At 41.7% G+C, this 13,953-nt stretch overlaps 1 protein-coding gene across 1 annotated transcript; it reads left to right on the top strand.

The window, feature by feature from the left end:
- Nucleotides 1-381: 381 nt before the first annotated feature.
- LOC131401045 (spindlin-3-like) lies at nucleotides 382-2,908 on the top strand. Its single transcript, XM_058535989.1, is given in 2 exon segments — nucleotides 382-1,289; nucleotides 1,291-2,908. Coding segments are annotated over 2 exon segments (837 nt in total). The 5' UTR covers nucleotides 382-975; the 3' UTR covers nucleotides 1,814-2,908.
- Nucleotides 2,909-13,953: the final 11,045 nt, after the last annotated feature.

Below are 13,953 nucleotides of genomic sequence, written 5' to 3'. Positions count from 1 at the left end.
ACCTCAAATCCCCTTGAATGACAGGAAAGGCAGGGTTCTCTATATAAAGAATAACTCCAGAGGGGCACGGGGGAAAGGAAAGGGCAAATTCTTGGAGGATGGAAAGCAGATGGGGCAGGGGCACTGAGGTGCAGGTCGGGGTAGGGAGCCCGGGGGCCCTGAACTGGGGAGGGGACGCTAGGTGGTTGGGGAGAAGGGTTGTGGGCCGGGCTGCTTCTGATTTTGGAAAGAGGCGGGGCGGGGTCGGGAGCTAAGGAGCGCCTTCCAGGCCCAAGGCAGTGGTGGGCGTGCCAGTTGGGGAAAGGGTGGGCCGCACTCTGTTTGGCAGGAAGGGGAGGCCTCTCTCCTGGCAGAAAGCTGCGCTACGGAAAGAGGGAGGAGACTGCGGCGGCGGTAGCGGCTGGTGGGAGCCCGATGTGGCAGAGGGGCCGCCGCCCACAGGGAGGCGGAGGGCACGTGAGCCGAGTACTGGAGACACCGCCGCCATCCTCTTCGCCTGCCCCGCCGCCCTCCTAGACACGCTCCTCGCCTACGGATCCGTCCCTTACGAGGTCTTGCAAGCACCCAGCTCGTCGCTTGCTGATCCTCCTTGGCCGCAGGCTCACAGTGGAGGCAGCAGCGAAGTGTCCGATTTGGGCATGTGAGGCCCGCGATTCTCGGCCTTGAGGAGTCTGTGCCCCTTGGCCTGGACAATGTTGGATGCCAGGCGGGAGGAATAGAGGACTGCCCTCTATTTCTTTGACTCTAACCGCAGCTCCTTCGCTCTAGCGGAGGCGGAACGAGCTGGGGAAGAAGCTTACTGCAGGCACGCAGCCAGGATGCCTTGATTTCAAGCTTTCCTGTGTAGCTTTCGGGAAAAACAGGCGCGGGTGCACGGAGCGCACTAATTAGGAGAAAAAGCTCACCGTGTCATGCATTGAACTTTTTTCTTAGTTTCCTTTCTTGGCCCGCCTTGCTACTGTGCTTCTCACAGGCATGAAGACCCCGTTTGGAAAGGCGGATACAGGGCAGCGGTCCAAAACAGGCGCAGGACATGCAAGCGTGTCTGTTACCGTGATGAAGAGAAAGGTTGCACACAAGAAGCATAGGAGCAGACCCACCTCCCAGCCTCTGAGGAACGTCGTGGGCTGCAGAATTCAGCATGGATGGAAAGATGGAGATGAACCTCTAAAACAGTGGAAGGGAACCGTTTTGGATCAGGTACCTGTAAATCCCTCTCTGTATCTTATCAAATATGATGGATTTGACTGTGTTTATGGATTGGAACTTCACGGAGATGAAAGTGTCCTCACTTGAAGTCCTTCCTAACAGAGGAGCATCATCTAGAATTAGTGATACACACTTAACAGAGATTATGATTGGCAAAGCAGTGGAACATATTTTTGAGACAGAGGAAGGTTCCAAAAATGAATGGAAGGGGATGGTCTTAGCTCAGGCACCTATCATGAACACATGGTTTTAAATTACCTATGAGAAAGATCCTGTATTATATATGTACCAGCTCTTAGATGATTATAAAGACGGTGACCTATGCATTCTTCCAGATTGCAATGATTCTCCTCCTGCAGAGAGGGAGCCAGGAGAAGTCATAGACAGCCTTGTAGGCAAACAGGTAGAATATGCCAAAGATGATGGCTCCAAGAGAACTGGCATGGTGGTTATTCATCAGGTGGAAGCAAAACCGTCTGTGTACTTCATCAAATTTGATGATGATTTCCATATCTATGTCTATATCTATGATCTTACAGATCATCTTGAACTTTGCCAAATATGTGAGACTATTTGTAAAATCTGTGCACATAGAAAGTCTTGATTGCTTTCCAATTTTTAAGAACCATCTTCTCCCTTTTTGCATGCTTTTGTCTGGCAAAAATTTGGAACTTCCACCCTCTCAGTCATTTTTGGAAGAAACCTTTTGCCCTTCTCTCCAACCTTTTTACTGGTTCTTCCCCACAGGAGAATGTTGGATTTATCTAATTAGTGAGAAGGGTAAAGTCTGACATCCATTGGCTCATATTTTTATCTTGGGTGGTGTTAAAGGTAGCTGAACACTTCTTGCCTCATTCTTTTGGGCACTTGGACTCTCTGCACTTATTGAAGTCTGAAGCTTCTTGAGATAGTCAATGTGACTAGCTAGGTAAGTGTCTTTGCAACCTCACCTCTCCCCCCATGTGGCTTCGAAAGTCTAATTTGGGGAGGAATGGGAAGCCCATTTGGTCTCCTGTCCAAGTTACATATTCAGTTCCAACTGTACTAAAAGTAAGGCTACCATTTTGCTTCCTTTCTGATTCTTGCGTCTGTTGCTCAACTTGGTTCAAAATCAAGAGGGTGATTACTTTGCATTTTAATACATAAGCATAAGCTAAGAAACCTTACAAAATTGATAAGAGGGCAAGCATTCGGGAACCAACCTCCAAGTGGAGAAATCAAGATTGGGCATCAATGACATTAGCGTCTCTGTTGTCTGCAATAGCTCTGCCTGGTACCTGCAGACATGGAGTGGTTTTTTACAGACGCAGGCTGTGCAGACAGACTTGAGCACAAGTGGGCTTTGCCAGCCCAGTGGAGCATTAAGCCAGTCTCTAGCTAGAGTCCTCAGTCACAAGGTAAAGGCTGGGTTTAGCAAGGATTGGCAGGTCTGTCCAGGAGCTCAAAATGAAAGAGCAAACATTTGGAACCAGACAGATACAAATTTCTTTCCTATACCAAGAGAACTCTTTGAGAAATTTTATATTAGGTTTTATATTTGATTCTTAGGGGACTTCCAAGTTCCAGCATATGAGGTGGGCAAGGCACTTGCTAGAACTAGGAAAGGCTGAAAATAGGCTTTGCTCCCTTGTAGAAACTGGTGGGCTCATCTATTATGGTGTCCTAGCAGGACTGTAGAACATGTGGATTAGAATCAGTGCTGGATGATCAATAGCCTTAATGATGTTTTAAGCGCTGGCATTGGTAGATAGAAATCTAATAGATATTTGTTAGTGTTTTGTTTCAACTTTATCTTGTTTGTTGGCTGGCCCTAAGAAACTCACGTGCAGATAAGGGTGAGCCCTACTGCAGCAGAAAAATAAGAAATGGAATGGGCCTTGTACCTCCCATTATTGAAGGCTTTAGTGAAGGTTAACCAAAGCTTAGGAAAGGTTGAAAAGTAAGCAAGGTTTTGGAGAGAAACACCTGGCCAAAGCCAATGCTTTCTCATTGAGTTTCTGTTAGAAATTGATTAGCAGTAACAGAGAGGCCTGGGACTTCTGCAAATTTGGAGCCGTGACTCATGGCAGTTACAATCAACCACTTGGGAAATATCTTCCAAATTAGTTTCAACCACTTGGGAAATATCTTCCAGATTAGTTTAAGTTCACAGGTCGTGAAGTCCAGACTACCAGCCCAGACAGACGAGCATCCTGCTGAGGATGAAACGGAGAAGATATTCTCTTTTCTCCCATGTTTTCTCTGTCTACTTCTCTTCCGTTTGATGCCACTAAGTCTCTGCTCAGATATTTGACTGACGACAGCAATGTGCATCTGTATTACCCAATGTACTAAGTCCTGGGGACATAAATTTGCTTGGAATATCTGTTCTAGTGACTGGATATTAGTATGCTTTCTAATTTTTTGGATGTGAGGCTGATACTGTGATAATCATATGTCCTATTGACCCTGTGGACTCTTAAAAATGTATGAAATGCAGTTGTAGGGTTACATTAATTCAGCTCCTGAAGATATCAATCAAGAGGATATTAATCAAGAGGAAGACAGCCCAGGCCGCAGCTGCCAAAGGAACCCCGTATCTGTCCAGACAGCTTTGTGAGATGTGTATGGCTGAAATGAGAAAAGCAAGAAATTGGGAAAGGCAGACTTTTGGACTTTAAAATAGAAATTTAATTTGGGGCATTTATTTCTCCCTTGGAGTTTAAGAGTTGGTATGGATTTCATATACTTCAAATTAAGGCATTTTTATATTGTTGTTGACATTGTATTATTTGCAGTATTTTAATGCTGTCTTTGAAACTCATTATATAATCTTTGTAAGCTAATGTCAGATAATGTGGCTGGACATAATTGTAAATTGGGGATAAAATAGTGAATTTTCAGCCTGAGGTGTAATGTAACCTTGGAGTTAATTACTGTTCTTTTCTGACTTATTTCAGAGCTTTCTAGGGGCAAAAGCAGAACTGCTCACCAGTCTTACACAGATGTGAGCAGGACATTCTTAAGATACTGCTGGTCTTCCCCAAGGGGGCAGCCAAGCCCAGTTTGTTAACCATAGTCTTGGGTGTTGACCACTGTGGCTTAAGAGAATAAAAATGTCGAAGAGTATGATGGGATCTGTCTTCTGCCTTTCTCCATGTTCCTAACTCAAGAAAACAAAAGGATTTGAACCTCTCAAAAATATTTGGAAGAAAATTTCTACCCATCTCTACTTGCTACTCATTCAGTCTTCCATATGGGAGGAGGAATAACTTGATGAAATTGGGGAAAGGGTTATATAGATATGCAGCCTAGGCCCCTGTTGGCTTTTGAGCTAATTCCCCATGGCAAGGTATGGGAAAGACTGCAGTCCTTCACTACATGGCTGGGTAAACGTCCACTCTGTAGACCCCTCTCTCCCTCTGGGGTGAGGGATCTCATTGTCTTTAGACTTGGGGTAGAAGTTCATTTCAGGCTCAAGTCCAAACAGTGTTCTCCAGTCCAGATCTATCAGCAATAAAGCTGGTATCTGTTTTTATTCTTTTGTAAATTTTAATATATATATGTATTGTTTTTGAAAAAAACACATGCCTCTGGTAAAAATCAAACAATACAACAGGGTATACAGTAAGAAGTAAGTATCCATTCTTCCTTCCTACTTCTGACCTCAGTCTCCCAGGCCCACTTTCCAAAGGAAACCACTGTTACCAGTTACTGTGTATGTATCCTTCCAGAGATAATCCATGTATTTACAAGCATATTATGTAGGTGTGTGTATCAGTTTAGTACAAATGGTGGCGTACTATACATGCTATTTTGAATTTTGCTTTTTCACTTAACAATATATTAACGCTGATATTTTAATCCCTCTTTGATTCCTGTGCGTATTTTTTAGTTGGTTCAGAATCTAGAAGGAAAAAAGATGTTGTTAATTCAAACCTTCAAACCCCAACCTAGTTTAATGAAAACTTACATGTCCCTGCAAACCCATTATTTCTGACAGTCAAATTTTTCTGACTAGTAGAATGTGAAATGTATGTGAACGTGATTGATTTTGTGGGAGGAACTCCTTGAGAGAGGCCAGTTTATTTTTATTGAGAGAAGTTAAAGCGAGAATCAACTACAAATTGAAGCTGTGAGAAAAGTTAAGGTAATAGAATCAGCAATCCAAAAAGGAACAATTATGTATTTATTCCAGCTTACACTCACATCTACTCCCATATGCAAATTTATGCCGATAGTTTTTGTTTTCGCTGAGGAAGATTCGCCCTGAGCTAACATCTGTTGCCAATCTTCCTCTTTTTGTATGTGAGCCGCCACCATAGCATGGCCACTGACAGACAAGTGGTGTAGGTCCACGCCCAGGAAGTGAACCCGGGCCTCCAAAGCAGAGCAGGCCAAACTTAACCACTAGGCCACCGGTGCTGGCCCAAATGCTGATAGTTTTTATTTGCCTTATCTAACAGAATGCTTCTCCTGCTTGTGACAGGAAAACCATTTTAAACAGGTTTAAACAGTTACCAAGCATCATTAATTCATGTAACTAAAATAATCCAGAGGTTAGATGGGCTTCAGGCACAGTTTGGTTGGGGCTCAGGCTCAGTGTCTGTGATTCTTTAGAATTTTCCCTCTTTTGTATGTCAGTTTCATCCTCAGGCTGCCTTTCCTCATGGTAGAAAAATTTGACTGGCAGTTCCAGGCTACAGCAGTTCTAGTCTAGAGAAAAGTAACCTATGTCCTGTGATGCATTCTGAATTGGCTTAGGTCACATACCTGGACCAGTCACTGAAGTCTCAGGATAAAATGCACTGATTGGCTTAGCCAGGGCATGTGTTCCATCCCTGAACCCTAGGATGTATCTTCCTAAAACCAAGTGGATTCCTAGTAAAATCAGTGACATGAGGAGTGAATGCCCTGAACCAATCACACATGTTTAGTATAGCTTCTTCCTTTGGGTAGTGAGCATCCATGGACACCTTTCTTCCCACATATCCACTTTCAAAAATGCTCACACCTACATGTAGTGAATTTCTGTCCTCAGAGGAGAAAAACCTAAAGTCTTATCCAGCTACGGCATTTAGCATTAAGTTTTAGGATCTCTAGTTGATATGAAGCCATCTTCAGATCTGTCATCCTAGCAATCTCAGCAACTGTAGTTAAATTACAAACTACCCTTCACCCACACATAACCAATATACAATTGTGGAGAAATAACCAAAGAAATATAATAAAAACTACCATTTGTAAAAGGGAGGAAATGGGAAACAATACATAGTAGTTTCTGGTTCAAAGCATATATCATAACCTGTTAGACCAAGACTCTCTGCCCTAGCAGTAGATGGAGTTCTCTGGTCAGCCAGCCTTTTTCTTCTCTGAGAAGTTTTCTCTTGGAGACATATCTTGAGTGGATTCACTATAGGGGAATGAACAGCTTTACCGGTCTACTTCATCTTACACCATTTCTTGTGCCTGGGAGTTGTCTGGGGTTAAACAGTCAGTTTTTGTTGTTGTTGACCAGGATTGGAGTTTCTATAATATAGTAGTTCTCCAACTTTAGCACATATTAGAATCACCTGGAGAACTTGTTAAACTACAGATTACTGGGGCCCACCAACAGAGATTCTGATTCAGTAGGTCTAAGGTGGAGTCCAAGGATTTATATTTCTAACAAGTTCTCACAGGAGACTGATGCGGCTGGTCCTGGGACCCCACATTGAGAATCACTGACTTGTAGCTGGCAATTGAGTGAAGCCAGAGTTATTATTTCCTTAACTTACCTGATAATAAATTTACCTGGAGTGCTTGCTAAAATATAAATTCCAGAGCCCCACCTTAGAATTAATGTATCAAAATTTCTTGGCAGGATAGTGGGGTGACCTGGAACCCCAGACATCCCAGGTGATTCTTATCATCATCATCAATACTAATTGGGAAACACTGGTCTAAGAAATTAGGCTTTTCTTGCCCTTAATCTTATTTCCTGATAAGTCTCCCATCCCCTTGCCCTTGCCCTCATAAAGCTTAGTTTGGGGTAAAGAATGTGGCTTTTCCAATCCTAAAAGGTTCCAAATTACCCAGACCTCTTGCAACTAGGATGTTAGGAAACCAGTAACTAAGCTAGCAAAGCTCTATTTTTTTCCCTCACTATTTTCAGATATACAAGTTTCAACTATGGAGATAGTATGCTTGATGTCGGCCTTCTTAGGATACTAAGAAGCATAGATAGGTCTGAGGGCCGCATGCTCCCCAAAAGAGCATAGAACAGGAGAGACAATGAGGTCAGTAGAATGGGCATTAATTCCAGTCTCCACTAGCTCTGTGATTTTGGGCAAGTGACCTAATCTTCCTAAGCCTATTATTGTGGGTAATAATCCTTATTTTACTCAGTTCTGTTGAAAACTAAACGAGAAACTATATCCTTGCATGTAACATAGTGCAGTGCAGGTACTTAATAAAGATGAATTCCGTTTAGTTCCCAAGAGGGTAGAGCCCAGGTCTGTTTGGTAAACCTTTATATTTAAGAATGCTCCAGTGACATGTAACTAGGGAATACAGTACAGAAATTCTTATTACTGAAATGTGACTTTAAATAATTCTTTGGATGTACATAGCTTCTTCCTTTCCTACTAAAAACTTCCCCAGAGAGCTCATTAATTTTCATAACATTCCTGGGTGGTTAGGAGGGCAGGGTGTATCCTATTTTGTAGATTCAGTCATTCATTTATTCAACTACTCTTTGATGGACTTGGGCTAATCGTGATGAAGGAGATAGATAAGGTCCATACGTTTAGGGAGCTTGGATTCTCATAGAGGGGAAAAAAAACCAACAAAGATGTAGATAAATAACCTATATAATTTTGGAGAATGACAAGTTGTATGAAAAAAACAAAGCGAAGCAATGGGATAGAGAGTAACTGAAATAAGGGAGCTACTTCACCTAGGGCTTTTCAGAAAAATGCCTAACCGAGTGGATATTTGAGCAGGTAACTGAATGATGAGAAGCCAGCCCATGCTGGCTTTGAAGGAGGAGGAGGAGTGATCTAGAAAGAAAAACAAGTTAAAAGGCTGGGACAGCTGAAATTATTTATCCATGGTTATTAATTCAGTCATGTGTTTAATACTGACACCTGTAGCTCATGATTCTTTTCTACTGTTCTGTACTGCTGACTCACTATGTCACTGTTGTTTTCTGGGGTGTTTTGTTGGAGATCAAAGGACATTATAGACAACATGTTTGTGCATTTTTTCAATTGTTACTCTGATCCTGGGGATGGAATGAAGGGGCTAAGAAGTCACTGATTAAATAGAAATGGGGCAGATTTATTCCCCTACCCCAAACTCATGAAACAGGGACACAGCACAGAGTTAAAGCTGAAGCCCATACGTAATGTAATGAATGTGTATACCTATTTTTGTGCTTACAGTTTCAGGCACACACTACAAGACATTTGCACCGTTTAGTTTATATCATTCATCTCTGGAGGGCGATGGGATGGCAATAAGTATTTATTGAACACCTAGTATGTGTTAGGCACGTCTTCTTAATCTTCACAGGATACTGGGAGCTAAGTGTTACTACCTCCATTTTACAGATAAAGAAATCAAGCTTAAAGAGAAAAAGAAAACCAGGGTCACAAAGCTAGTAAGAGCGCCGGACATGAGCCTAGTTCTCCCGATGCCCAGTGCTATTCTAATTATTATTTTTGCTAACATTTTCATAAAGAAATGGGCAAGAAGCAAGAGCGCCAAGCAAGAAGTAAAAGTGATTTACAGCTATGGTTTTCCTATTCTTCCATCTCTATCACCCTCTCTCAATACACACTTTGTTCATACTGTTAAATCTAATTTATTCATTTATTTATTCAACAAATTTATTTAGTACCTACTTTGTTCCAGGCACTGTAACTAGGCACTTGGGATATTTTGCTGAACAAAACAGTCAGTGATCCCTGTCTTCTTGGAGCTTACATGCAAACAAGAGCAGGCTGAAAATAAACAATAAACATGATAAGTAAATAAATTATATGGGATGTCAGAAAGTGACATTATGAACATTTTCTTCTGCTGTGAGCAAAAAGAAAATTAGAGCAGGATAAGAGGTAAGGGAAGTGGTGGGTTACAATATAAAATAGGAAGATTAGGGTAGCCTTCATGGAAAAGGTTATGTTGAGCAAAGAAATGAAAGAAGGAAGGGAATTAGTCAAGCATATATCTAGAGAAAGAGTGTTCCAGGCAAAAGGAACTGCTAAAGGAAAGGCCCTAAGGTAGATGTGTTCTTGGCATGTTCAAAGACCAGCAAGGAGGGTACTTTTGTCTGAAGCTACATAAGTGAGGGAGAGAGACATAGGAGAAGTCAGAGAGGTAATAAAGGACCAAATCATATAAGGCCTTGTAAGACATTGTAGGGACTCTGTATGAAATGAGGAGCCTGTCACAGGTTGGGTTCCCCAGGAAACAAACTCTGAAACCAAGTTAATCCTTCAGAAAATTTATTAAGCAATGCCTTTGGAGTCAATACCTGGAAGAAATGAGAAAGAAGCAGGAGCACCAAGGGAGAAGTCAAGCTCTGATAAAGACTCAATGACAGTGTCAGCCACAAACTCATACACTGATCAATCATTGAATGTAGGCTGCCCTGGGAAAGGATGTGAGTTTGGACAAGGCTGCTATCTGCAGCTGAGGCAATCCTTAATGGAATGAACCTGGGTTAATAAATCTGTCAATGAAAGGGAACCTGGGTGTTGCATCTCCATGTCCACAGAGCCATTGCAGGTTTTGAGCAGATAATTGACCTGACTTATGTTTTTAAAAGATCTCTCTGAAGTTTTGAGCACAGGCTAAAGAGGGAAAAGTGTGGAACCAGGGAAACTAGTTAAGATGTTGTAGGAACCCAGGTGTGAGATGATATCTGAGAGGTAACAATGGAGGGGGTGAGAATTTGGGTTTTGGATATATTTTGAAGGAAGAGCCAGCAGGATTTTCTCACAAATTGGAAGTGGAATGTGAGAGAAGTAGAGGAGTCATGGATGGCTCCAAGATTTTTGGACTAAACAACTGGAAGGGTAGAGTTGCCATCAACAGAGATGAAGAAGGCTATGGTTTGGGTGGGTGTCGAGAGGGAATCACGAATTCAGTTTTGGACAAGTTGAGTTTGAGGTGTTTTTAAAACATCTAAGTGGAGATGTTGAACAGTTATTGAATATATGAGACTGCAGTTCAGAGGAGAAGTCTGACTGAGCTGGATACATAAATTTGGGGGTTTCTGTACATAAATGGTATTTAAGGCCAGGGACTATATGAGATCATCCTAGGGAATTAGTGTATATAGAGAAGAGCATATGACCATGAACAGAGCCCTGGGTCACAAAGAGATCAGGGAGAAGAGGAGACAAGCGAAAGAGACCAAGAAGTCATGACCAGTGAGGAAGGAGTTAAACAAAAGTTGTGGTATCCTGGAAGTCCTTCCTTCTTAGCCACCCACCTGCCCCCCTAAATCTCTTTTTGACAAATTATTTACATCCCATCTCAAATTTCATCCCCAAGATGCTTTTATTTGCTTTTCACCTCCTTTGAATAAAGCTACCCACCACCAAGAACCCATACGTGACATAGTTTTCATTGTATCAAAGTAATGTGTCCACCAGTCTTAGTACCCTCAACTAATTCCTTCCTCAGATACCTCTAAAGCTGGAAAGATTTTGAGGGACAATGTGGTTTCCCTCAACCCAGACTAATGTTGTGAATGAGACCAGCAGACTGTCAGCAAACACCTAGAAGTTAAGAGGTTTATTTTTTAAATCTCTTTTTACCCCACAACACAGCATAAAGCAAATGGAGTAGATGGGGTAACTGTCAGAGAACAGTGTCTTAGGCAAAGGGAGAGAGGGGAGGTGGGCCACCAAAGCCTAGCTCAAAATTCAGTTGACTAAGCACAGAGAAGGAGGTCAGCACCAGTGAGAGAGAGCATTTGTTCATCTGAGACTCTATTATATTAGTCCTTTGTGCTTTATACACACAGCCAAGCCCTACCCTGATGCTATAATTCAGCAATTTGGCTCTTCCTACCAGTATTTAGTTATGGAACATAGAAAATTTCTGGTGCAGATGGCCTCAGCAGGGTACTCAGTAGTCCTCAGTAGTCACCTCACACACTGGTATGGTACTGACCTTACAGAGCCTTCACCCATCCCACCCACCCAGGTCTACTCAGGCTGTTGATTCCCATGGATATTTGATTTGTTCCCATGGATATATGTTGGTTTGTTGTTTACTGGATATTTGTTGATTCTTGTGGATATATTCCTTGGCTATAGGATCTCCCTTGCTTAAATGCTTAAGCAGACAAATCATTGTGCACACACTGTCAGACTCAGCCAGTCATATAAAAATTCATATCGTTCTTGGCCCACTCCTTTCTAAAACCTCATATACTTGGGATAGCATCAGTTCCCCTGAGTGAGATTGTGGCTGTTCTTTATGAGATTCCGTTTTATGTATGAGGAGAGGGAGGAATTGAGGAATAGCAGGGTGGCTGCGGGAAAGAGGAGAGAGCCTCCCAGTTTTCTAATCCTCATGTCTCTTTTCTCTTGCCATCCTTCTTCCCCTCATTTACTAAAATGTGAGTGTCCTGCACACATGAGTACCACCAGCTGCAGGGCAGGAGAAGAACAGTTGTCCCAAGGTTGACTATGTTGAAAATTATCACCCTGGATAAGGAAAGGAGGGCATTTGAATGAATTTTAATAGATCACTAGTCCATCTGAAATTGATAATGCCTCGTAAAGTAAATAGTTTCACAGGATGGAAGAAATGCAGTTTGTAATTTGCATGGCAAATGGGGCCACTGAATTGCATAATGATGCTACATAATGCACCTGGAATGAAGACCACCTTTTTAGCCTGACTTCCAAGGCCCTTCATGACCTGGTTCCTTTTTCCCTTTCAGGCTTCACTATTTACTACTCTTGCAATATTCACTACTATTTCCTGCTCCTTATGCTCCAGGCCATTTCCCTCAACATTCCAAGTTGTTCAAGTCTCTTGGCTTTTGCATTTGCTGTTCCTCCTGCCTGGAATATTCTTCATCCCGCTGTGTTTTCTGGGTGAAAATATGCTCAATTATTCAGGATTTACTTAAACATCTTATTTCCTTAATGCACCTGCATAGTCAGTTGCTCCGTCTTTTAGACTCACATAGCCTCCATCCCTCTTTTACAGTATTTACCACAACCTCTTGTCCCCCCAGAATGACATCTTCTCTGTGAGCTTTTCAGGGGCAAGAGCTCTGTGGTCTGTTTCCTTTTCATATCCTAGACATTTCCCAGCACAGCAAAAGTTCCTTCTGGAGCATCAGGAAGTGTTTTGGGGCTAACTGGCTGGCTGAGAGAGGCAATACTAGCTCTGGGTCTTTTCTTCTAAAAATAGGAAGAAAGAGATTTGCCACGATGATCCATAGACACACTGCAGAAGGAGAGAACTGAGATGACAGTAACAATCTTATGGCCATTCTCTCAGATGATACTGCCAGTGCCTCTATGAGGACCGAAGTTTGCCTGCCTTTTTCAACAAGAGTAAACTGAGAAGGGAAGAGTCAGGCCTCCCAGATTTCATAGCCAATCAGCAATGGAACTCCAACTCTAGGCTCCTGGCACCAGACCCTAAACCTCTTGCTCCATTCTCACTAAAGGTTTGTCAATTTCCTGTACTTTTTCAAAAAAAAAAAAAAAAAGAACCAGCTCTTAGTTTCCTTGATCTTTTCTATTGTTTTTCTGGTCTCTATTTCATTTATTTCTTCTCTGATCTTCGTTATTTCCTTCCTTCAATATTGGGCTTAGTTTGTTCTTCTTTTTCTAGTTCACTATAAATTTCTCTCTCAAAATCGCTTTTGCAGCATCCCTTACATTTGGTATGTTGTGTTTCCGTTTTCTTTTGCTTCAAGATGTTGTTTGATTTCACTTTTAATTCTTCTTCAACCCATTGGTTGTTCAGCAGTGTATTGTTTAATTTCCACGTATTTGTAGATTTTCCAGCCTTCTTTTAGTTAATTTCTAATTTCGTACCATTATGATCAGAAAAGGTAGCTGGTCTGATTTCAGTTTTCTTAAATTTGCTAAGACTTGTTTTGTGTCCTATCATATGGTTTATTCTGGAGAATGTTCCATGTGCACTTGAGAAGAACGTGTATTCTTATGTTGGATAGAATGTTCTATAAATGTTGTTTAAGTGTATTTGGTCTAATGTATAGTTCAAGTCCATGGTTTCCTTGTTGATTTTTTGTCTAGATGATCTATGCATTGCTGAAAGTTGAGTATTAAAGTCCCCTACTATTATTGTGTTGTTGTGTATTTCTCCCTTCATATCAGTTAGTATTGCTTAATATATTCAGATGCTCCCAAGTTGTGTGCTTATATATTTATGATTGTTATAGCTTCTTGATAAACGACCCCTTTATCATTATATAATGACATTCTTTGTATCTTGTTACCATTTTTGGCCTAAAGTCTATTTTGTCTGATATAAGTATAGCTATCCCTGTATTCTTTTGGTTTCCATTTGCATGGAATGTCTTTTTCCATCCCTTCATTTGAGCCCGTGTGTGTCCTTAAAGTTAGAGTGAGTTATTGGTAGGCAGCACGTAGTTGGTTCTTGTTTTTTTAACCATCCAGCCACTCTGTGCCTTTTGATTGGTGAATTTAATCCATTTACATTTAGAGTTATTACTGATATGTGAAACTTACTAATGCCATCTTACTGTTTTCTATTTCC

Source organism: Diceros bicornis, chromosome X (genome assembly GCF_020826845.1).
Source record: "Diceros bicornis minor isolate mBicDic1 chromosome X, mDicBic1.mat.cur, whole genome shotgun sequence".
NCBI lineage: Eukaryota > Metazoa > Chordata > Mammalia > Perissodactyla > Rhinocerotidae > Diceros > Diceros bicornis.
This window is presented reverse-complemented; position numbering and strand designations above follow the sequence as displayed.